Source organism: Lasioglossum baleicum, chromosome 15 (genome assembly GCF_051020765.1).
Source record: "Lasioglossum baleicum chromosome 15, iyLasBale1, whole genome shotgun sequence".
Lineage (NCBI taxonomy): Eukaryota > Metazoa > Arthropoda > Insecta > Hymenoptera > Halictidae > Lasioglossum > Lasioglossum baleicum.
In genome coordinates this window covers 2,995,829-3,020,612 of record NC_134943.1, presented here as the reverse complement: position 1 = coordinate 3,020,612, position 24,784 = coordinate 2,995,829, and the positions used below count along the sequence as shown (strand labels likewise).

General features: G+C 40.4%; 1 protein-coding gene and 1 long non-coding RNA gene across 6 annotated transcripts in view; both read left to right on the top strand.

The window, feature by feature from the left end:
* Positions 1–24,784, top strand: part of Bru3 (CUGBP Elav-like family member bruno 3) — an 887,603-nt gene that overhangs the window by 94,832 nt on the left and 767,987 nt on the right. For all 5 annotated transcript variants that reach the window (XM_076439398.1, XM_076439414.1, XM_076439397.1 and 2 more), the window contains exon 2: positions 3,211–3,293. In XM_076439398.1, the coding sequence (XP_076295513.1) occupies positions 3,271–3,293 (23 nt within the window). In that variant the 5' untranslated portion in view covers positions 3,211–3,270. The remainder of the gene's footprint in view (positions 1–3,210; positions 3,294–24,784) is intronic.
* The window catches only part of LOC143216413 (uncharacterized), a 139,685-nt gene continuing 118,200 nt past the window's right edge, over positions 3,300–24,784 (top strand). The window contains exon 1 of the long non-coding RNA XR_013010559.1: positions 3,300–12,935. This is a non-coding gene — a long non-coding RNA (uncharacterized LOC143216413). The remainder of the gene's footprint in view (positions 12,936–24,784) is intronic.

Here is a 24,784-nt window from a genome sequence, read left to right as displayed (position 1 = left end):
ACGTTCGTACGAGATTACGTACTTGCGTCATTATTTGCTGTTCATTTTATTGCTTTCTTTTATAGGAAATTATTAAATGAATTGTTAAATACTCTTTTATTTAGTTCTATATTTTTAAAAATTTACCTCAGTGATTACTTCTTGAACGTTTTTAAATAATATGAATCCTAATCCCAAGTTCGGTTTAAGCAACTGTATTACGAAGAAAATTAATTTTGTCACCCACGTATTTCACATATGTGATAAAAGTGACATTATTCAAGGAGGACAATTTTTGAGTTATTACTAGACTGCGGATCTTTATACAAAATCAAAATATTCTGCATGCAACAAAATATTTACATTTAATATGGCACTATTTATTTTTAATTGAAAAGAACTCACTGCCGCGCCTATTCAAATTCGGAAAATCAGGTCTGTGGAACACGTTCGACCGACATCCGAAGGAATGTTAATAGATTTTGCGTCGCAGCAGTCCCGGTTATAGACAGATCGAAACGATCGGGCAGTCACGATAGTATCGGGTCGTAAATACTGCGTGATCTAAGACCGAGTTCTGTCCACGAGTCTGGCAGTGCGCGTGCCTGCTTACATCCATCTCAGTGTGTTGAGATAGTCAAATGAAGATCAGATACGACGAAGAGGCCCTTTGAATAAATCCTCAGACCGATAGGAAGGCGGTCCCAGGAGGTTTGCTCGACAGTGCGATAGCCGATAATGGCCTGGTTCAGGCACCGTCCAATTCTAGGGTTAATTACCATCGTTTTAACCCGCTATGCCGAGTCGTTTTGGAAAATTAATTTTACGACAATGGGGATGTCGATACTTCCTTTGCTCAGGAACGGTTTTCAAGGCGGGCCGCAAATAAACGATTCGATTAACTGGTTACGTCTACGGAAGAATTTTAACGTTTAATCGATGCGTCAACCACTCCCCCCACCTCCATAATTGAAAAGTTCAATACACCCAATGTCGTGAGTCACATTGCGTCGACGTCAATGTCTGAGAATTATTACCCGCGGAATTCTTGATCCACAAAGTCAGCATGACTGCATTTTAATGTCATCATTTATACGAACATTTCACACCTCGAATCAAAATGTCCTTGCAGAGAATATGTATTTAACTTTTCGTACAATAAATACGAAATTTGATGTCTCGATTACAATTTGAAGCACAAGGGTCGTCGTCCTTACGAAACTGAGGTGATTCGTCTTTCGCAGTTTGTCACAGGTACCTTTCTCAGGGTACGTCACGTGATGGTACTTTTTAGACGGTACGCCGCGTGTCAGGATGCGCGTTATCGGTTTTCCCCGATAAAGAAGACAGCTATGGATACACACACCGTTCTATTACAAACTTCTTCCCGGAATTCTCGAAGTTTGTATAACTATAAAAACTTCTGTCAGACGGTGAATTTTACCGACATCTGCCAACCACTCGTTCAAGAACTCCAGTTTACGAGTTTCAAATTATAAACTCGATTCAAAACTGAGTACCATGAATAAAGATAGGAACGAATTTTCGCGAATTGTTCAACTAAAGTAGCGATGGTTTCGAACTGCTTTTAGTAAGTACGAATATCATTTTTGATATTACAAGATCTGTTTGAGAATTCAGTGGATGATCATAATATTAAAACGGCTTGTATAAGTTGGCGATTTTGCATTAAAACAATTTTTAAATGGAGGTCTATCTATACTGAATGCTTACCATTATGAAATATTGATATTTGAAAATTATGAATTCAGCAGCACTATAGGCAACATTATTCATCATACGGATAACAAATATGTTTTCTTCCCTGTGATTTTTTATCATGATACTATTAAATGGTCGAGATGACAGTATAGCGAAAAATGTGAAAAGTATACTAGGTACCATGATTCATGAACGTGTTCGTTGCACGACTGTCGCGGTTAACGATGCACTTTAAATTTCAATAAATCTTGGGTTCACGCGTCCCATTGTCCCCGCTGAATTCAGCGATTCCAGCTTTAATTATCGGCGCGACCGGGAAATGATTTTCCGAGAGCCGTGCGCGGGTCTCTTTCCCATGGAAACGTCACGTTTATTTCCGTACGAGAAACTGAAAGTTCGAAGAATTCAGTTTGATAGCTCGAAACCCGGGTGGCTGCGTGAGATACGGACATTTCCGTCGAGCGATCTTGTCGACGCCCTTGCTTGTCGTGCAGCGCTTGTGTCGCGACGTTGGAAAAGAGAACGAAAAAAAATCGCCGAAGAAATTATAATGCAAAAGTTTTCTTAATGCCCGGCCACTAGTAATTATGCAGCGAAAAAGTTTCAATCGGTAACATCTACTCTCACTGTAACACATTGACTCCCGCGCCGCGTAAACGCTGCGAAATCGCGGACACACGCGACACTTTACGCCAAGGGTGTACTTTATCAAGTTTCTGATAAAACTTCTATAAATACTTTGTTTTGCATAGGGCTTGGAAACACAAGTGTGTAATCTTTATTGTCCCGATTTACGTCACCGACGTTTTTCTTGAATGAAACTGTAGAAGTTTCGTTTCAACTGTTACACATCGAAAAAGGGGTTAGGTTGCATGTAATTTACCATTTTAAAGTATAAATGACGATAAATGATAGTAGAATACGATAGAACGTTTGCTACATAAACCATACTTGGTTTAAAGCATTAAATAAGTAATAATAAGACAATAGAACTTCTGAGGCAAACTAATGCAGAGAGTGTTCAAATTATTATGGACACTTCGAAACTACTACTTATTCGAAGTTTGTCAGCAACTTACATATAGTGGTTCTGTATTATAATTTACCAAAATCTAGTACTTAATAATACATCTTTTATTACAGAGCATATTTCTAAAACTATTGTACAATTACCATAATGGAAATATACTATAATATTTCACACTATTGTAATAAAATAATATTCATGGAGACAGGAGTTATGTATCTGTATATGTATAATTTTTTCATCTGTTCATAATAATTTGATCACCGAGTGCATCAAGTTATGTCACACTTCTAACCATTAAATAATGCTTAGAGTAAAATATGAGTAATTAGTACTGTACAAATAGTAAAATTTCAAGAAAAATTGAATTTGTCAGAGGAAGAATGATTTCATTTTACCCCTGGCTAACAGATAAGAATTTATCAATGAAATCTCGTTTTCGTTTCGCTCGCAATAATTTTTTTCTGTTCTTGCGTTTCCAGGCTGTGCATTTCTCACCTACTACAGTCGTGACAGCGCAATCAGCGCCCAGAACGCTCTGCATGAGAAGCGGACTTTACCAGGGGTAAGTGTTTACACATTTAACGCGCGCGGTTTACCTACTTTCCGACTTCTTATATCTGAGTTGGACGACTTATTTTATGACGGTTACGTCACTACGACGAAGTTATCTAACTGGTTCGTTACCAACCGTCCTATTAGCCAAATAACGTTTCCTAACGCGAGTCTACGCGTGATTCCTGCAAGAATTACCTGCAAAAATTCTCCGAATATCATTTAACCGAAAACTATTGGAAACGCTCCAAGTCGGAGCGGGCGGGTAACTTGTAAAATGGCGATTTGTCCGGTTCGATTTTGCGCGGCAGTTCATCGAATAGCCATCGAACGTTCGTAAAACTTCACCGTCATAATTCTTCTTTGCTGCAGTCCCGCGTAAAAAGAGGCGAAGCAGTAGCAACGTTAAGAGATAATTATCGCTGCCGGAGCCGTATGGCGCTTTCCCGGCTAATTCTGGTGACTTACCTCGCGATCCGGAATATTAAAATGGCCCGGCGTGACAAGTTAATCTCTTAACGCCGAAAGGGTAGTTAGGAAGGGAATAGAGGGTCGATGGTAAGGGTTGAAAGAACGACCGGGGATAGGAGACGAGGGGGCAACTAGCAGAATCCGCAATGTATCATCAGACTTGCCGTTGCCTCTACAAATGCCAGGGGTGGCTGCGTGTACCCTTGTTCTCCGGTAACGCTGGAATTTCGTGCTCATTTCTTTTTCACAAAAGGGGCCACGGGAAAACCATCTCGTAACGTGTACGAATCCACTTCCTGCTCGCGATATTAGAACAACCACCCAAATTACAGTCTCGGCTACGAAATTACGAGGGCCATTCAAATCCACGGTTATCAAAATAGGACGGCCATATTTTTTTCAGATTTTACAAATGAGTTGAGCGTTGGTTGCTGTTTTATCGTAGAAAAGTATAAAGTCGTACAACGTGTAGAAATTGTTAAAATTTACACGAAAGCACTCGCAATGCTGATGTGAACTGGCCTCCACAGACTGGACTTATGCAAAAAAGCAGATAAAAATTGCTTTCCACCAATTAATTTTTTAGAAGAGTTTAAGTTTAATAAACAATACATAATGCAATCGACATTGAAATAAGTTATTAATAAACGATGCTAAAGAATCGAAATATTAAAAAGGGAAAGAAATTTGTCTTTTAATAAACAGCTAAAAATTTAAGTCTATTAATAACAAAAATTACACTATTCACGATACACTAGATTATCCACCAGAGCGGCCAATTGTATAAGATTGTATAATCGAAGAACTTACGATAAAGCTCTCCATTAGAACTGAAGAACGTTTTCAACTTTTTCGACAATGCATAGAGCGCTTAATCTGTACGTCGGTGAATGGTTTCGAGTTAAGGAAAATATTAGATTGTGCTGAAAGCTCGCTTCGTTTTCGAAAATGTTTAATAATTAAATTAAATGAAAACCAAATTGTGGCCATAAAACAGAACAGGACTTGGAAAGTGCAAGTAACAAATGTGCGGCTTCGAAGCTGTGCGAAGTTATAAGGGGTTAGTACAGTTCCGCGAGCAAATGATGAAAATATTGAGCGGGGTCCGTAGCAGGGAACGAATATAAAAAATAGGGCCAGCTTATCATCGATAATTTATTAGGACATTAGAAAGTTATAATGCCAGGGTAGCCAACCGATATTTCTTTGTCCCATTTATGGAATGGTATTCCCGTCCAGCGATGCTCTCTATTACAGAGACATGAATTAATCAGCGAATATTCGGGCGGAGACGGTAATTTCAACTGTTTCTGGCGAACCCGGCCGGGACCAGGTGTTTCCGAAATAAATCGTCGACTTCGTAGAATGTTTTCAAACCAAATGGACCATAGTTCTCCGAAAATTTTCCATCGATCGTAGCCTTGGGGGCTGAAGAGTACAAGCGCCGGCACTGAACGCTGCTTAACTGCCAGAGCAGTGCCAACACGCCCCTTCCTATTATCCGAGCTGCCCCTTGGAAGTCCGTAGCGAGTACTGGCGTTATGTTTCGTTAATCTATCCCCGAAACAACGCAGCTACGGGTCTTGGCACTGCTGCCAGCGGAAATCGTTTTAAATGTTATGCCGAGAGATGTGCCGGAGGCTTGGCTGAGTTATGACTTTATGAAGAGGTAGACGCGTACCACGTGGGTATAGACGCACTCTCGCGTTGCGTACGTCCGAGTACACGTTAGGCCGTGCCAGCCAAATACGAAAAATCGCTTCAATTGCTTTGACCGACCCTGCGCGTGTTCCACGTTGACGTGCTCCGTACCGAGATATTTGACGTTTCCATGCCGTCCCGCCGAGAGAAAATATTTCGTTCCACTTGATTTTCCGTAACTCCAGCCGCGCGCCCAGCAGGTCGAGCGAAAATTAATTTAACCGAAGCGGAAAATCCGGTCGTTGTATCGGACATTTTTATTGTAAGGACGTTACCGTGTTAGCGATGATAACTGCACTTTGTGATTTCTATCAGAAGCATCAAGAATTACCGGATTTTTAATATCTGATGATTGGGAAAGCTCGTGCTCGATTTAAGAATGGAGCACGAAATTACATTTTTAACACTAAACCTACCGAGCCTTAAAAGTAACTGGTACATGCGTTCTGATAAAAATGACAAAATTGATTTTATTTAGACTTTGTGCAGCTCCTATTGTAATATGTACTCCACTAAAGATATCTGTACAATCATTTCTTATGAAATTATTTTTATTATATCAGTAATCGTAAAATAAAAAATCTGGAGCCGGTCACATTGACCGGTGATGGTAGGTTTAGTGTTAAGCATGTATAATCAGCTCCTATTTTATTCCAATTTATTGCAGATCAGGTAAAAGATTTCAGCTCTATCAGTGTCGCCAGATTAACATAAGACTTGTCTCCTACTCTGCCCTTCCCCTTCTACAACGCTGTTTCCCCATGCTTCGGCCACGTGATGCGGTCCGTCTCTGTCGTGCATGCGTCAAACTGTCACGTGACTAAAATCCGGTAATGACAGAGGAAGGGTAACCGTATTCTCCCCTTAATTCCCCTGGTCTGGCCACACTAGCCTATATATAAAGATCCTAATAACTCCAACATACCCATAAAAAAGGAAATAATTTACGACTCGACCAGCCATACCTCCCAAGACATAAATGACCAGTTCCACATGCAAATGAGCACACTGAGTCTTTTAGTGTCACGCGTCCACCCGATTGCCTGCACACCGAAAAAAGGAAGGTGGTTCTTACGAATCCGTGAACCAGGACTGAAATCACAAAAACTGCAGTAAATGACACGTGTGTACCTGTCTCACCGTTAGGTTGTTGATCATTTACTGATTGACCGTGGCGAGTTGTAATATCCGAATGCACCTGAGACCATAACTTGTGCAAGCAGCGGACCCTTCATAAACAGGGATCGTAAGCCGAACGCCCCCGCTGTGCAAGCAATAACAATGCCCGTGGCTAACCGGCTATACTTAGCCTGTGCTTACTGCGGAAGCGAGCACGTTGCACGTGCGCACGCGCTTGTTCACGCTCACACGCGAAACTCCAGAAAGAAAGTATTGGGTATCCCGCTTCCGGCCCGTTATCGCGATGGGAACCGCCGGACCCTGTGGCATGTGAAATTTATGGCGGCAGACTACTTTGACGAATTGGAGGAGCTATTTGATTACGTCGAATACCATTTTTCTCGGGGGAAACTTAATCTGAAACGCGCCAGCGTTTGTCTCGTCGCGCCGCGCGGTGCCGAGCCGCGCCGTTCGCTCCGGGATCGCCTCGGATCTCGCTCTCCTCTGTGACTTATAATTTTTTACCGTTGTCCTGGGAAGTTCCCTTCGTGTGCCGCCTGAACGAGATTAAATTCTGCCGGAAATTAGAGCTGGAACTGCAGAAACATATATTTTAAAGGACAAGCCAAGCCGCGCCGCTCGAATAAAGAGACACTTTAATTTTCGAGTAACACGTACCGAGATGTGCTCTTCACTTATTAGGGTGGATTTATAGTGGAGCAGCGAGGTGAGCTGTGCGGTGAAAAAAAAAGAAAAACAAAGAAAATACATATGTACTTTTTCATTAGTACGTGTCGAAATGTTGTCACGAATGTTGGTTTCTTTTCACCGCGCCGCTATCATCGATGCTCGCAGCTCCACTATAAATCCACCCTTAACTGCAGAATCGTTGGTGCACGGTCACCAGGGGCTGAATGAAGCTGTTCTGTAAATACAAGATAATTGTCGAATTTTTTTTAATTTGTAAATCATTTCACTCCTCTTTTGACATTAATCTCTCAGTAAGATCACTGTTATATATTATATATATGCTATATTCAATATAAAAAGTTCGGAGTATTCTATTAATTAACAAAAATCCTTTAGAAAAGTCGAAGATTGATATACATGGTAGAGAGGGAAAATAGTTTCTTGAAAGTTTGTCACAGTCGTGTATTTATTTATTGGGTACAAATATTGCTAAACGAAAAACGTATTTGATTTTGTAAAACAGATATTATTGTCGCTGTATCGATTTGATCTGGAGTAATAAAAACCTTAATTACTTGAAATTGTGCAGGCACACATTAAAAGATAATATCTACGAAAAGATTATGCAGCATATAATCGCTTCCGTGATAATGGCCGGGTGAAATGAATTCGTACACGCCCGCTTCTAATGCAAATGGGTAAATTTTTGACGTTGAATGTCAAGCATCAGCGTGACGTTTCTCTTTGGAGTAGTACGAGTGATTAAAATCAAAAATTATTACTGCACATTTGATTGTTTGTTCATATTACTGACTATTAAGTTTTATTACTGGTTTTACCATTTCGTACAGATGTTTCTTCGTTTTCGTATTATACATATATGTATTCGCCAACATGTGGCATTTTTGTTTTTTTTTTCCTAACGCTCAAGGACCCTCGGCCACCGCGAGACAACCCTCACCCTCCTACCTGGATTAACGGAGAGGTTCGATGAATTGATTACTCGCTGAGGGTCAGATGGATCCGGGCATTCGGTGACGAGCCTTCGACGAAGCAAGTTCATTTTTTAATTCGGAAATAAAAGTGTTTGTTGATTTCCGAGTGTTGTGACTTGTCCGAGTTCTGAGTCCAATGGCTGTCACGAGACTGGAAAGAACTACGACGATTCCTACTGCTGAGATTACCCAGCCTCCAACGTATAATTATATTGTAAATTGTACTTTATTTGATTACAATTCGAATGTTAAGGTAAGACATACGACCTTTCTAATCACCAGTCATCGAATGAAGTGAACCGTGTCCTATATTCTAACTGAACTTCAGTCTCTTTAAATCGATTAAGTGTGTAACAAGATTGACCGCGTAGAATGTGTATTCGGTGAAAATAACCTGCGTAGAAACAGTCTAGGCTGAGGTCGTCACTAACCTATTAATACTTATGCAAATTTACATTTGTACAGTCACGTTTTAAAATAGTAGAAAATATCGTTCTATTTTCTCCATTCGTAATTCCGTCGAATCACATAATTATTGACGAAAAATAAACTACATACTAGTTTATTTTCGTTTACAGATTTTGATTAGCTATAAATACATAAATATCTAAAGTACTTGCATTACTTATGCATTTATAACACAAATGAGTCGGTAAATATTAGAAAAATTTAAAAATGCTTTTCTATATTTTTTTGAAATTATTACATTCATTAATTTTCATTTTGCATATAGATCCACAGTTTGATTGTCACATTAGACGGTCTTCACCAAAATTATATATTCGAGGTCTCCAGAAAGATAGAAAATATTTTTTTAAATTATTGCTCGATAGTCCGATGAACGAGATTACAGTTAAACAGCAATATTGCATAAATGGTCTTCAAATAAATGGGAATTTGCGTGTGTCGCCAAGTAGCACGATAAATCTCTGCGTACTTAGGTGAAACTAAAGATCGAGACAGGCAGACAGACAAGAATCTTTCTTTTCTCGAGGAAAGATAGGCGGCTTAGTGCAAGGGCACACTTTATCGAAATTGAAAGCATTACGCTTATCTCCCTTCCCTTATTCAACGACAGCCTCCAGTTATTTGTTCCTCTTCTTATATACTATACAATACATATATGTAGTACATATTCCCATCTCCTTTTTCCACGCAGAAATCTCGAAACGTCTCCCCACGATAAAGCCTTCCAGATTTAATTCCTGTTTATTTGCTTTACTCGTAAGCTCAGCCTCCGCCATCGCTGCAGTGTTGGTCTAGCCGACCCCACCATTAACAGATCGCCAGATGTTATTGCTGTTCATTGGTATTTGCCTAGCGACAAGAAAATTCTCGCGTAAAACTCGGCTCAAAACGCAAGAAATTTTCATTTTTGCGAGGGGAAAATCGTGCTATAAAATACATAATATTTTAGTATATGGATTTTAGTTAAGCAGTTATCAATTTTAAGGTTTTGCAAACTTTTTTATTATTTGAAAATGTCTCGTAGTAGTCAGAAATGGATCCGATCAATACTTTTCGGCAATACCGAACTAATGTTATACAATTATTCTATCTCTGTACACATCCACAAAAGTTTGCACAATTAACTTCATTTCCTAAAGTTGTTCCTCTGTTCCATAATTCACGTTGAAGAATATTTTATGATGAAATTCCAAGCCACGACAAAATTCATTAAATTAATCATAGCATACCAAACTTTTCAACATTGTTTAAAAGATTCGGCTTTAAAAGTATTCGACTATAGGTATTTGTGAAAATTTATACTAATATAAATTTGCATACAAAATAAGTTGATATACTTTTATAAACTAGAGAAGATATTTGTAACTCAATACACACATCTACGATAGTGGATATAGTTAATTTTCATCGGAAAGTGTGCGCACATTCAATTTTATTTCAAGGTTTCAATTTTTCAAATCGGATTAAATCTTTAGTACAACCTGCGGATTTTATAGGTTTAATTTGTGAACTCTGATTAAATATTTACTACAATCTGCGGATATCCGTGCAAATATGAAACGGTATGGTTCAATGTGCAGGAACTGTAATTAAATAAAATCTAGTTCGCCCAATCAATTGCTCTATCGATCTGTTAGTAAAATAGAATAATTGCTGATATGTATGTTAGAAAATTTCTACATCAAATAGACATTCGTTCATGCCATAAATTCGTAAAACACACAATCTAACTAGACAGAATAACCAAATCTAAATTGAAAGGATTCCACAGTCTTTCCATTATCGGCATAAATTTTTTAAGATGTATAAACTCTGTAGAAGTCGATCACACAACTCACTTGTTAAGAAATTTTGTTTGATATAACTTCAGAATACAAAAAGATTGATAAAACAATAGAGACGTGATGTGAGACAAATAAAATTGACATTTTTACCACGATATAGATACAATATAGTTGACAGTAATATAGATATTGTGACACAATAAGTTGATAGAAATTTTCTTTTCAAATAAGAAGAAAATGAAAAATTTTCGATATTGAACACCAATGACAAGTTAACTCGTCATCCCCGGTCAAAGAGTTACAGAGTGTCGTGAGACATTTTCGCCAGACAATAGTCCTTCGAGTGCTCGCACAGTGATCGCGGATGAAATTTTGGCAGCGGGTAAAAAATCAGTTAACGCATTCCGCGTGGTTTCGAGCGGCCGTTCGCTTCCGTGTTGAAATTAGGAACGAGTTTAAGTAGCGTGAACACTCGGACGACACGATAAGGCACGGTGAAATTCAGAAGGACGGATTGCGCGCGACTGACAAATTGGCGAGCCGATTTATGAGGGTGTAATTGGCGTTGGAGCGCCATGGGCTTTTGCCGAGGTCCGACGCGACGGCAAAGAAATGGCTGAACTCTCTGACGCGCGTTCTACGGAGTCCGTCGAACGGCGACGCGTTTTGAGTTCTCGCGAATTTGCATACGGGAAACGATACCCGCGCGCGTGTAAAGCCCGGCTAGAAAAACCGTGAAAAAGCTGCTCGAGCCGGGGAATACATTCGCCGGGCGAATACAAGCTCAGGAAAGAGCTGAGCAGCTCTGGCCCGGGCATTGTTTGCATTCTTCCCTAACGAAGTTTTTGTAACTTCTGCGTGCACCTGTGCCACCCCCGCAGTCCAATGAAATTTCCGCGATTTCTCCCGTTCCTCCTGACCGTTCACTATTCGTAATTCATTAAATACGCCGGCCGTGGGACGGGGATCGTCAGCTTTCATTGGCTGCCAGCCTGATTGTACCCTTTACTTCGATAACATTTATCTTCGGCCATTTTCTTCTCGCCAGTAATTCCTCGCTCGCTCGCGAGAGAGACAGAGGGAGAGAGAGAGAGTCATCTGCATCAACCGTTCCATCTCTTCGAACAGCACGGGCGTTATTTTAATTCCCGTCTTATCTGCTGATTTTCTCTCCCACCGTTTTTCCTCTGGAGGGTTCTCGAGAACTAACAAAGTGGAACACGATCGAAAGAGAGCTAGAGTTTAAAGAAGAAAAAAAAAATGTGAAAGACGAGGACGAACTTGTTCGTCGCGCGATATAATTACTGTTTGAACTGGGCATGGGCGAGATCACGGCTGTTAAACAATTACGAGAAGAAGAGAGAAAGAGAGTTTCTCGCGGTTACGCGTTGCGAAGTACAAGACACGAAGACGGAAAAATGCCGGAAGAACAAAAAGAAGCGAGGAGGAGGCTAAGGAGGGATGGAATGAAAATGGTAGGGGACTAGAAGCAAAGGAGGGAGTCACTCCGGAGGAAGCAAGCCGAGTGACGACGCCTCAGTGACCGAGCTTACTCTCCCTTGTGCTTTCGTTCGCAAGCGCAGGCTTGCGAGTCCTGGTTTTCCCTCTATATACATACGTATATATGTATATATACATATACATATACATATATATATATATCCGTCTACCCCTCGTCCCTCTTTTATCTCCCGTTTGCGCATAAAGCCGCCCATTTCTACCCTCGTGGGTGCCGCGTGGACCTTCCGCGCCGACTTCCGAGATACGCTCCTGAAAATAAGCCAATCGCAGTTATACGCGCCTTTCGTGCCGGCTCTCTCTCCTTTGTCTCTCATTCTTTCCTTCACCCTCGACCGGGCTATTTCGCTCTGTGTATCGGGCACCGCGATGTTTCTGTCGCCGGAAATTAAGAGTGATTTCTACGCGTCCGTTTAAACAGATTCGAAAGTTATCGCCCAACGGCGCCGCGCCGGTTTCTCGCGTGACCGTGTGTGCGAATTACGTCCGAGATACAGAAAAGCTCTTCGAAAGTTTCCGAAAACTGTGGACGACGGCAGAGTTCTTTTCTTTCTCTCTTCTTTCTTTTTTTCTTTTTTAAATCGAGTCGCGCCAAGTGTTTGTGCGGTATTAAAGTGAACCGGTGTTACACAGTGCTCCTGCGCAGTGGCGATTCAGTGTAACGCGCTACGATCCGAGTTGCCTTGTCCTGCAACTCCTGCGAATGATCCCCAGGAACTTCGATTGTCGCGAACTTAATTCCACGGGAATTTTGGACGAGCTAACTTCCCGTGATTCGGAAGTTACCAACACCGAAACGCTGCTGCGGCTTCCTCTTCCTCGTTTGACAGAGCGCCACGATACTGCAACATGGTTGATTTTATAACCTACCCGGAGATCTCCTACCTCTACGATGAATTCATGATGGTACTGTTGTTTTTCAATTTTTTTAATTACAATTGACGCGGGCTTACTCGAAGGTGTTGTCGATGCACGCTCTTTGTTTAGTCTCGCGATACTGCAACGTGGTTGATTTTATAATCTGACTCGAGACGTACTACCTATGAATGATTTTTCGGTAACAAAACGCGCGAACTTGCTCGTGTCTCGAGATCTCGAACCTCTACTATGTATTCATGACAGCGCAATTAATTTCCGATTTTTTAATTGGCCAATGATGCGGGCTTGAAGTTGCATGTCCTTCGTTTGACAGGGTCTCTCGTGCAACATGGTTGTTTCGATAATCTAACCCGAGGTCTCTACGATGAATTTATGAGGGAACGATTGTTTCCGGATTTTTTAATGACAAATGACGCGGGCTTGTTGGAGCCTGTTGTTGTTGCACGTTGGGTACAGCGGCGTTGTCGGCCCGCGACGCGCAGCTTTCGGTTTTATTATATGTATACCTAGTACGTCATTATTAATGATCAGGAAATTACTATGGCCGCTAATTATTCACAACGCCACGGTGTAACAGCTGCAAGTCGTTGCCTTCTATGGCGCATTCGAAGGCCATTAATCCTTGGAGGGTGCGAAGGTATTCTCGTGCTAATGTGAAACTATCGAGCAGATATATTACCCGACTACACTACACGCTGTACCAACATATCTATTAATATATTTGGCAATTTCTTATGCTATATAGCACTGTCACTCCGTTTACCTATTACTGTAAATATTTCTCTTGGAACCTGCTCGTTGTCGGGACGCCGCTTCGCGTATTCGCAACACGAGAACATCTTGTATTCCAACGTACGCGTGTAGTTTATCTTATTAGCTTCGTGTTTCTATCATTCCGCGTTTAATGCGCTGTTCGTTATAGTGGGTGGTCCTCGAATTAGTCACCGCGATGTTTGAGCTGTGGTAGTTTTACAAAAATATGTTTTAATTAAAAGTGCATTGGTATTAAACACTTGCGGATGCAGAAAGAATTTTGAAAAATTAGTACAATTTGATATAGTTAATAATAATAGCTAGACTGCGGATCTTTATGCAAAACAAAAATTGTCTGCGTCGATTGCAAGAAATAGAAACCAAATTGAATGTTATTTTCTTCTCTTAATGATTTGAATAGAGGAGAAATCATATATTGACATCTTCAATTTTTTAAATATTTCAACAATTTTGAATTTCATCTACTCAATTTTACTATAAATGCATAAAGATCCGCAGTCTAATACTGACATTACGCGAAAGTATATAAACTGTGGACACATTTATCATTCTAAATGTTCATTGGTAAATTCTCTTACGATTTCCAGCAAATTTATGATATATGAATTATTATTCGAAATGCCTGTTACGAATCTATAGTCACAGCTATTTGTTGAGATCAAATGCCCCATTAAATTCAACAATCTAATCATATAAATCTTTCAAATAATCAATAGCGCATGCTACACTGCGTTCAGTGGCGTGCGGTCAGCTTCGAAAATTTTCTCCGTTTATTTTACGATGACTGCAATGCTCAAGCGTGGTTCTCTAGCTTCTCTAGAGTGAGCTAAATATTTCACATCAGGATTCAACCCAATGAAACATTTAGTACTCGGTAATTCTGTTATAGATAATCCGCAGAATCTCGTGACATTCCTTAATAACTTCATTACCTATGTATCTTTGAGAAATAATATTCTTTCAATATCAATAATTATGCCTAATATCCGTGACAAAATTGCAATAATTACAGATTAATCAGAATCATAATTCTTATAAAAGAGGAATAGAAATAATATTCACGTTCATTGAAGGTTATCTAGTGCCGTTTAAAAATTAACTCTGCTAAACCACCGTAAGATGTGCCCCCCGAAACAGAGTTAGCTTTATTTGCAATAATTTTTTCAACGAGTTATAGTTTTGGAAATAATAGCGTGTGAAAATTGAAATGGGGCGATAACAAATTAGACGAGACAGGAAGCACCTGCCATCTTATTGTTAACTATGACATGGTCGGCATTCCAGTCCATCCGTTCTTCGTTAATCCCAATGTCCGCTTGTCCCGACAATAGAGGCGATTAATCCGATCATTTATACATCTCCAGGTTCCTAAAACTATCCCGACCTACAGTAGAGGACATCGAACGTATAGGCAAACGGTGTCGGAAGTCAACATTTCGGTTATCCATCCTTCTCTCATTAAGCCGGTTGTCCGCTTGCCTTCCTTTTCCCGTGGCGCACACGCGGATCACTTATAATTCCATTACCATAACTCGACATCTACTTCATCTTGAATACAATTACCCCCGGTAAAATAACACTCGACGTCGCTCTTCATCTCGGAAGATGTCCGAGGGACACTTTGGCTCGACTTTTTTAGCCTGGCTAGCGCGCGGGCGCAAGACCGCTGTAACCTATGGAGTAATTAATCATTCGTAGGACGGCGGAGTAAAAGATTCACGTACGCCTCCAGGGTAAAGCTGGACTGTCGCTCATGCCTCCGCGCGAGATCGAGTAGGATGAGGCGAAGGGAAAGGTAAGGGATAGGTATAGGCAGGGTGAACCCTCGCCACAAAGTGGAACTACTTTACGGGAATATCACTTTGATCCGTCGCTTAATGAACGATGGACCGCGCTCGGTAAGAGTACCCAGACTGAATTTAATTAGGGCTCTCAACTTCCCGGGTCGAGAGCATGACGGGATGCCGTACAGAATGTGTGCATGCCCGGGGAATGGGAAGAGAAATAGAGAGACAGAGTCGGGGTACATGATAAAAGCTCGGATGAAGCACGGGATGCGTAGACTAGAAAGCGAAGGCCTTTCCCTTTGAGATTGCGGCAGCATATTCGTCGCAACGATGACGATACCGACTGTTCTGCATATCATGGAACAAGGCAATGCTAATTGACTCCTGTGTCAAGTCATTCCCGTCCTGACCTTGGCTGCGAGATGGAGCAGAGCAATAAGCCTTTGCTTCTGGCGTTACGTGGAACTGTTGTTCGCGGGACATCGCACAACCCCTTTCAACATTCCGTCACCCGAAAATTATAGGTGGCATGAGAAAATGTTTCAGGCAAAATTTTTAGGATGTAGAAGAGAATACATGATGATTGTATTTGTACTTGTTTTTTAATAAGTACCAAATATATGTTTTTCTACTTTCGTAGAAAAAGGAAGCGGCTTCAATAGTTGAATTTATAGGAGTAGTACAAGAAATAGAACAGCAACCCCCTCAGTTGTTTATCATATGTGTAAGGTCTATGAGAATGTGCAAGTATAATTTTAGGGGGTGGTATTGTAGGGGTAAATAGAACATCGGGATAACATTGAATATTGAATTTGTTTCGGCACAAGAATGGAAGGCTTCAAAGCTCTGCATGTTAAAAAAGCACGATATTTCCTTCTCCACTTGAAGCTGTTCATTATGACTCTTAATGAGTCATGACTAGGGCTCTTATCACTGCCGGATTTTCAGATATCGGAATCTCCCAGTATCCGAGTACTTGGATAGCCACTCGATTCAAACGGCAGTATCCGGATACTCGCTTTTACTCGTTATTATTGGACGCGGTTCGTTTCGGTTTTTAAATCGATCCACGTTGCCTGATTATGTTCATCACTGAATGATAGAAACCATTTTGTTTTCTTTCTGCGTGAATGACCGTATACAAAATATTAGCTCTGCAAATATCGCGATGTTTCTAAAATACGTAGATCATTTATAATCTGTGCTGTAAGTATCATTTGTAAGAGAAAGAATGTCATAACTGTCGTATTTTATATAAAATAAGAAGAATATTGTTCGACAATCAATTTTGACAGTCAAACAAAGATAAAATGTGAAACATATGAAGTTTGTAGCTTTTAAGATGAGATATCCGCTTTCCCGTATGGAACACGACTGTAATCCTATTATGAAGGTATAAATCAGAGTTCTGTACTCTAAGATAATCACTTTTGATTTGCTCCTTCTGTACATATACATACAGGGTGTTGATTTGAAAACTTTCCAGCTGAATATCTCGAAAAGTATGAAAGATATTAAAAAAAGTATAAAACACGTGTCCAAGGATTTCGAGGGAGAAAGAGGCTGGATAAAAAAGTGCGCGGAAAAAAGGTATCCTACGAAAATTGCTGGTCTTTTTACGTACAATAAGATCCCATAATAAAAAATATAGGTTTCCATATGAAAAAACAAAGTTGACCTTCGGATGACCTTGAAAACGCTACCCAAATAAAAAACTGACACTGCCCCCCTCTTTCCCCCTCGAAATCCTTGGACACGTGTTTTACACTTTTTAAATATCTTTCATACTTTTCGAGATATTCGGCTGGAAAGTTTTCAAATGAACACCCTGTATAATAGTACAATTAATAGTTTCATTTTAATTCAAATTTTCTTTTTCATTCAAAATTTTTCCTGATAATGTTCATTGGGTGCACATTCGTGCAATTTTTATATTTGATCGTTATACATATAAATTTTGCAGTAACAATGCATTAATAAATTGTCCAAGAGTAATGGTTACAGTGTCCACATGAATATATAAACGAGTACATAAAATATTGAATACCTATTACACGGAGAAGCAAATAAGAGTTAGAAATGTTCAGTAGTAATAGCGATGGATTTATTTGCGAAGCTGTTAACTTACTTTCCGACGGCGATTGCACACAATTCTTCAGGCTCGTATTATAGCATGGCCCAATCAAGAGGGGTTGCATGGAAAGCGATGTTTCACATGCATCGATCTAATAATTCCATTGTCTCGTCCAGTAATTGGAAAGAGCGAGCTGGAATATAGACTGTCGCTTGTTCCGGAAAATTGAAAATTTGCGCGTCGACGGTGGTGCTAGGTTCCTACTGACCTGATCAGGTACGGCAATTTGCAGAGTTTTGATTCTGTCGGAGACTCCACGCTCTGACCGTCGCGTCGCGGCCGCTGGTGCGCGCTTTAACTCGGAATGAACCGTTCCCTCGGGGAAGCAAAACTCGATTCGAACGATTCGTACTTGGACGGTTTGATAATGGTGACGTCAAAGTGCTTTTATCTCCAATGACATCGGGAACGGATGTACGGAAAGGATGTACAGTTTGCTCCGAGTTTCACGCGCACAGTCGATCACACCTTGGTTCGTTTAGAACACCTCAAATCGCTTCCAAAATTTTTCAATGTTACTTCGGAAAGTTTCAAACATCTTACACCCCGAGTCCCTTTCGAATAATAATTATTGACCGCATATCGAGGATTATCATCGTTATGAAAATGTTGTCCAGGAAAGCATTAATAGGCATCTTCAGGTCACTAAAACAATGTAACAACATGAATTGTACAAAATGAATGTAGCAACAGTAATTAGAACATAAATTATTCTTTTTCATTTTCACTTCAGTTCATGTGTGAACTATTTAAGAAATAATTTAGCTGGTTTTTATACCATTTCTTTTTAATAAAAAGCAGAATGAACACAAACTATTTTAAGGTCATCACACATTTTTGAAGGACGTTTCACTTATTATGCTGGTTGTTTAGGTGTTCGTAACCGCGTCAGTGAGTTAACTTTGACAATTACTTGGATGGTAGCATTAATACAGAAACGATCGAACTTCTAACAGCACGTCCTCGTCTCCTTTTTCGTAGTTTTTATGTCGAGGATATTGTTGCAATTTCTGTTATTGGACGTGGCACTGGCTGGTGAAGTTTCCAGCAGAGACAAGAGCGGAAGAAGGGGGAAACGGAAATTGAATGCGTTCCTACGGCGTAAAAATAATGTCCCACTTTTAGAAGTTTGATCGGGCGAAGCTCGTTTCTCCCAGGAATCGTGACGGCGTTCGACTACGATTTCTCGAATCGCTCTCAAGGATCGACTTTGCCCGGAGTAGGTGGCATACTTGCGGCCACATGCTAGAACTGCTTGTGGAAATTGAGAAAACTTTATTTGCCCGGCTGTACTTATGGAAAACATCAAGATGCGAAAAATAGGATTTCCACTGGAACTCCTTGCCGGCGCTAGGGTAAACAAGAACGCGCCCCTTGCAGCTAGCCGTGAACTAAAACTTATTTTCAGTACGAAGTGTCGAGATCTCGGCTTCATGGCGACCAGGGAAAATAAAACAGCACACTTTTGTAACGCGGAAACCAACCATGATGAAAGCGTAAACGAACCGGGAAAAATCGTGTGGAAATTCTACCTGCAGCAATGAAACTCTTATCAAGATTCTTCTCCAAGCTAAAGAATTCGTATAAAAGTTCTATACAGGGTGTCCCAAAGATGTTGCACTTCCTTGAAGGGGTGACTCCGGTTATTCGAAGTAGCTTTCTCCTTTGCAAAAATCTTCTCCGCCTTTTTGTTAAGGAGTTATTAACGAAAAACCACAGGTTTTGTCATTGGCCGATCCAGAACTTGCTTTTCGTTGATAACTCCTTAACAATGCTGCGAAGAACATTGTCGCAAAAGGAAAAGTTTGCTTCAAATAATCTCTGGAACCACCCCTTTCATGTACAACATTTTTGGGACACCCTGTTAAACAAAAGTTTCTTAAAGAACCGTGACACTCGAACAGAATCAAAGTTCATCTCAGTAAAGAGCTGCTATTTGAATGTTGAAAACAAAGGAATTCGTATAAAATTTTTATCTAGCAGCTGCGGAAAATTTTCTGCACCAAAGAACCGTAACGCGCTGGTAGATTGAAATTTTGCCTCTATAAAGAACTATACAGAATTGTTAGTTCATCGAAAGTGTTGGATGAAAACCACTTGAGAATCGGCAGAGTGTTGCAAATAATAAAGCGTAGGTAGGTCGGAAGCACTAGTGGGAGTATCTAAAAATAATCGGGAACGATGTAAACATTCGAGGCGCCATCAATCTTTCCAGCTGACTGCTCTTTAAAAGGCAGAAGTGTTAGAAGAAATATCGACGAGGTTTCTTGATGAAATTCCTGTTTTCCCCCGCGTTCATAGTTACATTTTCAGCCTATTTGTTCGGCCCCGTCGAATTGTGCATTAGCTTAAATCATCTCGCGATCGTTCTGCGGCAAGCGTATTATCTAAATGTTTACTCGAGCGAGACAAGCTGGCTAACATCAGGTTTGCCTTTCCGAAGAGACTAGCCTCTGTGCTCGCGATCCTCGCAGGAAAGTTAAAATTATCGCCAAGATATGCTGTACAGATGGAAACGCGTGTACTCGCATTTCTCAAAAATTATATTGATGCGTTGGCTAGACCTCATTCATTTACGACTGTCTCAATTATGTGCCTACAGTTTCAGTGTTTCTTTCACTAATACATTCATTTCTTACCTTACTGAAATGTTTTATTAAATGCATACCTTCTTTAGGAACTATTCAAACAATTTAGTAGAAGAAATTTGTGGATTTATTGAATATTATACAACAAACTGTATAAATTAATTTTAATATACTTATAATATTTAATTAAAATAATCATCTCTCGATGATTAGTTTGAATTAGAAATAAATTAGCAATAAAATACAGTATGGACGCCGAAACAATCTGGTGAACATTGATCCAACTGCACAATAAAAGTTTCAGTAACGTCCGTATGGTCTTTCAAAATCTGGAGATTATGTATGTATATGAGAATATGTACCGTGTATAACGAGAAATTCGATACGATCCATAAAGTTCTCGGCTGTATGTGAACAACATATATCCAGCACACAGATAATGATTTCTCTTTATTCGTGTCGAATCGTTGGCCACTTGTACCGATTCGATCGCCCCGGTGACTCCCATCATGGACAATAAAAATGGTTCCCGAAGAAATGAATTTTTCGCAGCCGGCGTTAATGAATTGATAAAGAGACGTGAAGTTTTCTCATATGTGCTTAATTTGAATATAGGTCGGCTAGCCGTTTGCATAACGGCCATACAAAGCAGCTAGTCGCCACGAGGCGGGAAAAAAATATTCAGGTCCCGAAGCTTTGCAGTTTTATCGACTATAGGTCGATTCGTTCGTATGAACGCCTATGAACGCCTATGACGTTGTCCCGACGCTCATCCCAGAACTGATCACTGATATTTCGTCCAGACAATAAGAAGGCTTTGTGCTTCTGACCCAGTTTACGTGCAGACTAGACGTACGGACATGTAAATAAATTGCACCAGAGGCGCAAAGAAATCGGCTCGCGGTCGAACGTTTCAGCATTTCCTATCGCACGCATTTAATAGACCTGTACATAGCCGCTCGGATATGTCTACTTTGAGTTAAAAATAGCCGCATCGAGGATGTGTGGCTGGCGAATGATTTCGAGCAGTTTAACATCGACATTCGTTGACCGGCATATGGTCCAGGCAATTTCATATTGCGTTCGATTATTTCTGAACTGTTCGTTTTCGACTATTTAAAGTTCTACTTGAAATTCTGTAGAGTCGAATGCAATATTGTGAATATTTTAGTCGTCGCACATTACTAGTAAATGCTCTTAAATTAAACACACACAATTTCAGCTCAAATATGTGGGGAATATAATTCGATTATTTGACTTAATTTGACTGAAACTATTGTACCGCACGATTTAATTACACACTAATTTGGTTAAGACTCATTGAAGACTGATGAAATCCAACTGCTCTTTGGAATAGTGATAGTCCAAGTGTGCTCACGATTCTCGAAACTGGCATTAAATCTAGATCACTTCTGGGACTAGCAATGCGAAGTTAGAATTATAATTAATATATTGATTAATCAAACCAATATTGTTTCCGATATTCTGACTGATTTCTGGCGGTTAAGCGGAAACCACAGTGTCCTTGACTGCCCGAACTAATTGACTGGCTGTTCACCTCTAACGAACTTCCAACTAACTGCCAAGTATTTCCAAAGACATCGGACTCCGTTTCCCTCCTTTCTCGCGTTCTATGTTTGCTGGCAGCGAGAACTTCAACGCTGTTTTCTAAGTCTTCTAGTTAATCGCACGCTGAGTTGTAAAAATCGTTAAAACATTCTTGTTACACCACTCTTTGAAACTTCGTCGATAGAATATATATCATTCATTTTTAACATCAATTATTATTCGTTTTTAACGTGAAGTGTTATTCAGTTTTAACATGAGTTAAATATCACTTACTATTCATATTTATCATTCCTTTATAACGTTTCAGTATACAAAGTAATCGTTTCTTGTCACGCCTGCAGGCAGTACAAATAGCAATTCGTAGTCAGCCGCGCACTTTCCTCTTGTGAAGTTACCCTTTCTGTGATATTTTACATTGAGTGTCGAGTCAACTACGAAAATCTCATAAGCTGGACACGGATTATCCACTGAAAGAAAATCTAAAGAATCCAGACTTATCATAATAATTAGTCTTTCAAAGCTCCTTGAGAGTCGTAAGTCCCACCGTAATTTGATCACCAATTAACCCTTTGTCTGCGGCGCTTTTCGTCTTAAAGCCGTAAGATTTTGCTACGCGAATCCTATTATAATTAAATTATTGTTATGATGGTAGTAAGAGTCATTTGAATTTAATAATAGAATTAACGTCTACCTAATATCTGCTGGTTGCAATTAAGGTAGAACATTTATATCTTACATGAAGATCGATTATTTCGTCTAAAGATGTCTTTCATATGCATACATGTAAAAGAGTTAATTTTTAATCGAAGAAATAGGATCGGACAAAGCAGTTCAACGAAATAACATCTCTGTTATCCGTCAGCTTTAACAGAAGTTCTTTAATTGCGTACAGAAGGTTGAGTTTCCACAAAAGTTCCTGTATAAGTAAGAACCGAGGTGGAAGTTTCGCCAGGCGATATCGAATTGAGGTGCAACGTTAAAAAACTGGCTTAAGAACTAGGGACTTAAACATGAGACTGCTAAAGGACGTTCCAACTCCAAAAATTATTCCAAGAGTGTATAAATGTGCCCGCACAGAAACGGAAAGAGCGCGAGTGAGACAGAGAGAGGGCAGGAAAAGAGATAGAGCTTGGACCCGCCGAAACTGCTCGGGTTCTAATGTCTTCTTTCAGCGGCTTCAGAAAGTTCCCTCATTTATATCTAGGCGGTGCGGAAAGCGTGCTCAGTTCAGTCGTTTTGGGCACTGAAGCCCCGAAGAGAATTTTGTTCAGTTGCATTCAGCTGGCATTAGCGTCGTGCGCGCCGGTAAAAGACACAGCATTAGAAAAGAAGGACGGGGAAAGAAAAACGTACGGGGCAGAGGACAGGAAGCGGCAAGGGGAGGGGTAGAGAGAGAGAGAGAGAATGGAGAGATGAAGAGAGACAGGGAGTGGATCCTCTACGTTTCTGTCCCTTTTCGGTTTAAAAGGAAGGCAGAAGTTTGCAACTCCATTCGCGGAAACGTCGCGCTCGGAGAGAGGGGGAACATAATTCCAACAGAGAAACTATGACGAGCCAACCAAGTTGGCCACCTCTACGAGGTGCCCTCAAAGACTCTTCCGCTAATTTGATGATCCTCCAAAGGCCCGGGCTGCAATCTGCCGCTCGGCGCAGATTCTCTAGACATGGACCCTCGCCGATCTTGTCGTCTTGTTCTGGTCTTGGGAGAAATGTTCTCTCTGAGGAGGTTACCGTCAAGGTTCTTCACTTTTCCTTTTATTCCCCTCGTTCGCCTTTTTTTTCCTCTCCTACATGCAGGTAAAATGACAGAGCGTGTTAAACCCAGGGGTCGCTCAGGGGTACGGTTTAAAAGGGACTTATGCGGCCCGCGAGTCCACGGAAAAAGTAAGCCCATCAAGATAAGTTGATTCGTTGAATTCCTGGCACGTTTTAAACGTAAATTTCTGATAATCTTAACTACTAATTACTATTTCCCCACGCTTTTCCCCCCGGTCATTTTTAAGCCGCCGTCGTTCCATTATGCGCACGCGTTATTTACCGACAAGGATCTATGAAATGTATAAACCGTTTCGTTCGCAATAATTGAAGAACTCTCTTTCTTCACGATATATTTTTAACCGGTTCCTGCGAATTTCGATTTTCGTGGGCGTAATTGCAGAGAAAATGCTAACAGTGGCTTTTTATAACTTTTTCATGTACGCCTGTATTAACAATTTAAAAGATACGTTTTGTAGGTCTGTGGCGATTACATACGTTCCGATAATTTGTGTATAAGCATCCTTAGATTTACATATTACAATTAGAGGTCGGAAATCGTAAAAAACTGAAATTTTCATCATCTTGAAACGTTTGTAGCTCAGTGCCACGTTGGCCGATTGTGAGTTGTATATACACAAAAATCCACAGTCCTTGTGAGTTCTAAGCGCTAAAAATCCGCAATTCATGTGAGTTCTAAAAGCATAAAAATCCTAAATTCTTACGAGTTCTAACCGCATAAAAATCCATAGTCCTTGCGAGTTCGAAACGCATAAAAATTTGCAGTCCTTGTGAGTTCGAAACGCATAAAAATTTACAGTCCTTGTGAGTTCTAAGCCCATAAAAATCCCCAGTCTAGACATAAACATCGAAAATTTTAATAAGTTTCCGGCCGGTTGGCGCAGCGGTTCTATCGGGATGGAAATATCGCCACGTCCCATTACTTAGGGAATATCGCGTCGTTAAATTCCATCTCGTTTCGTCCACTTTGCAGATTTCGTTTCACGTAAGGAAAGATGAAAAAAGAGGTCGGCTGTGTGCTCTCCTGATAGCCGGCCACACCGGGAGGAGAGCAGTACAGTCTCACATATCGGATATCTCTTGCGAGCTGCTTAATTCCGCTAGCAATTCGTTTGGGTCTCGTACTATCGGGATTACGGAAGGTCTGACGAGTTTCTGGAGTAGGACCGCAGTACAGGTCGCCGTAACAGAATCCGGAACCTAACAGGTTCCAGAGAAGGAGGGTGGAAAAGAGAAGGCAAAGAGACG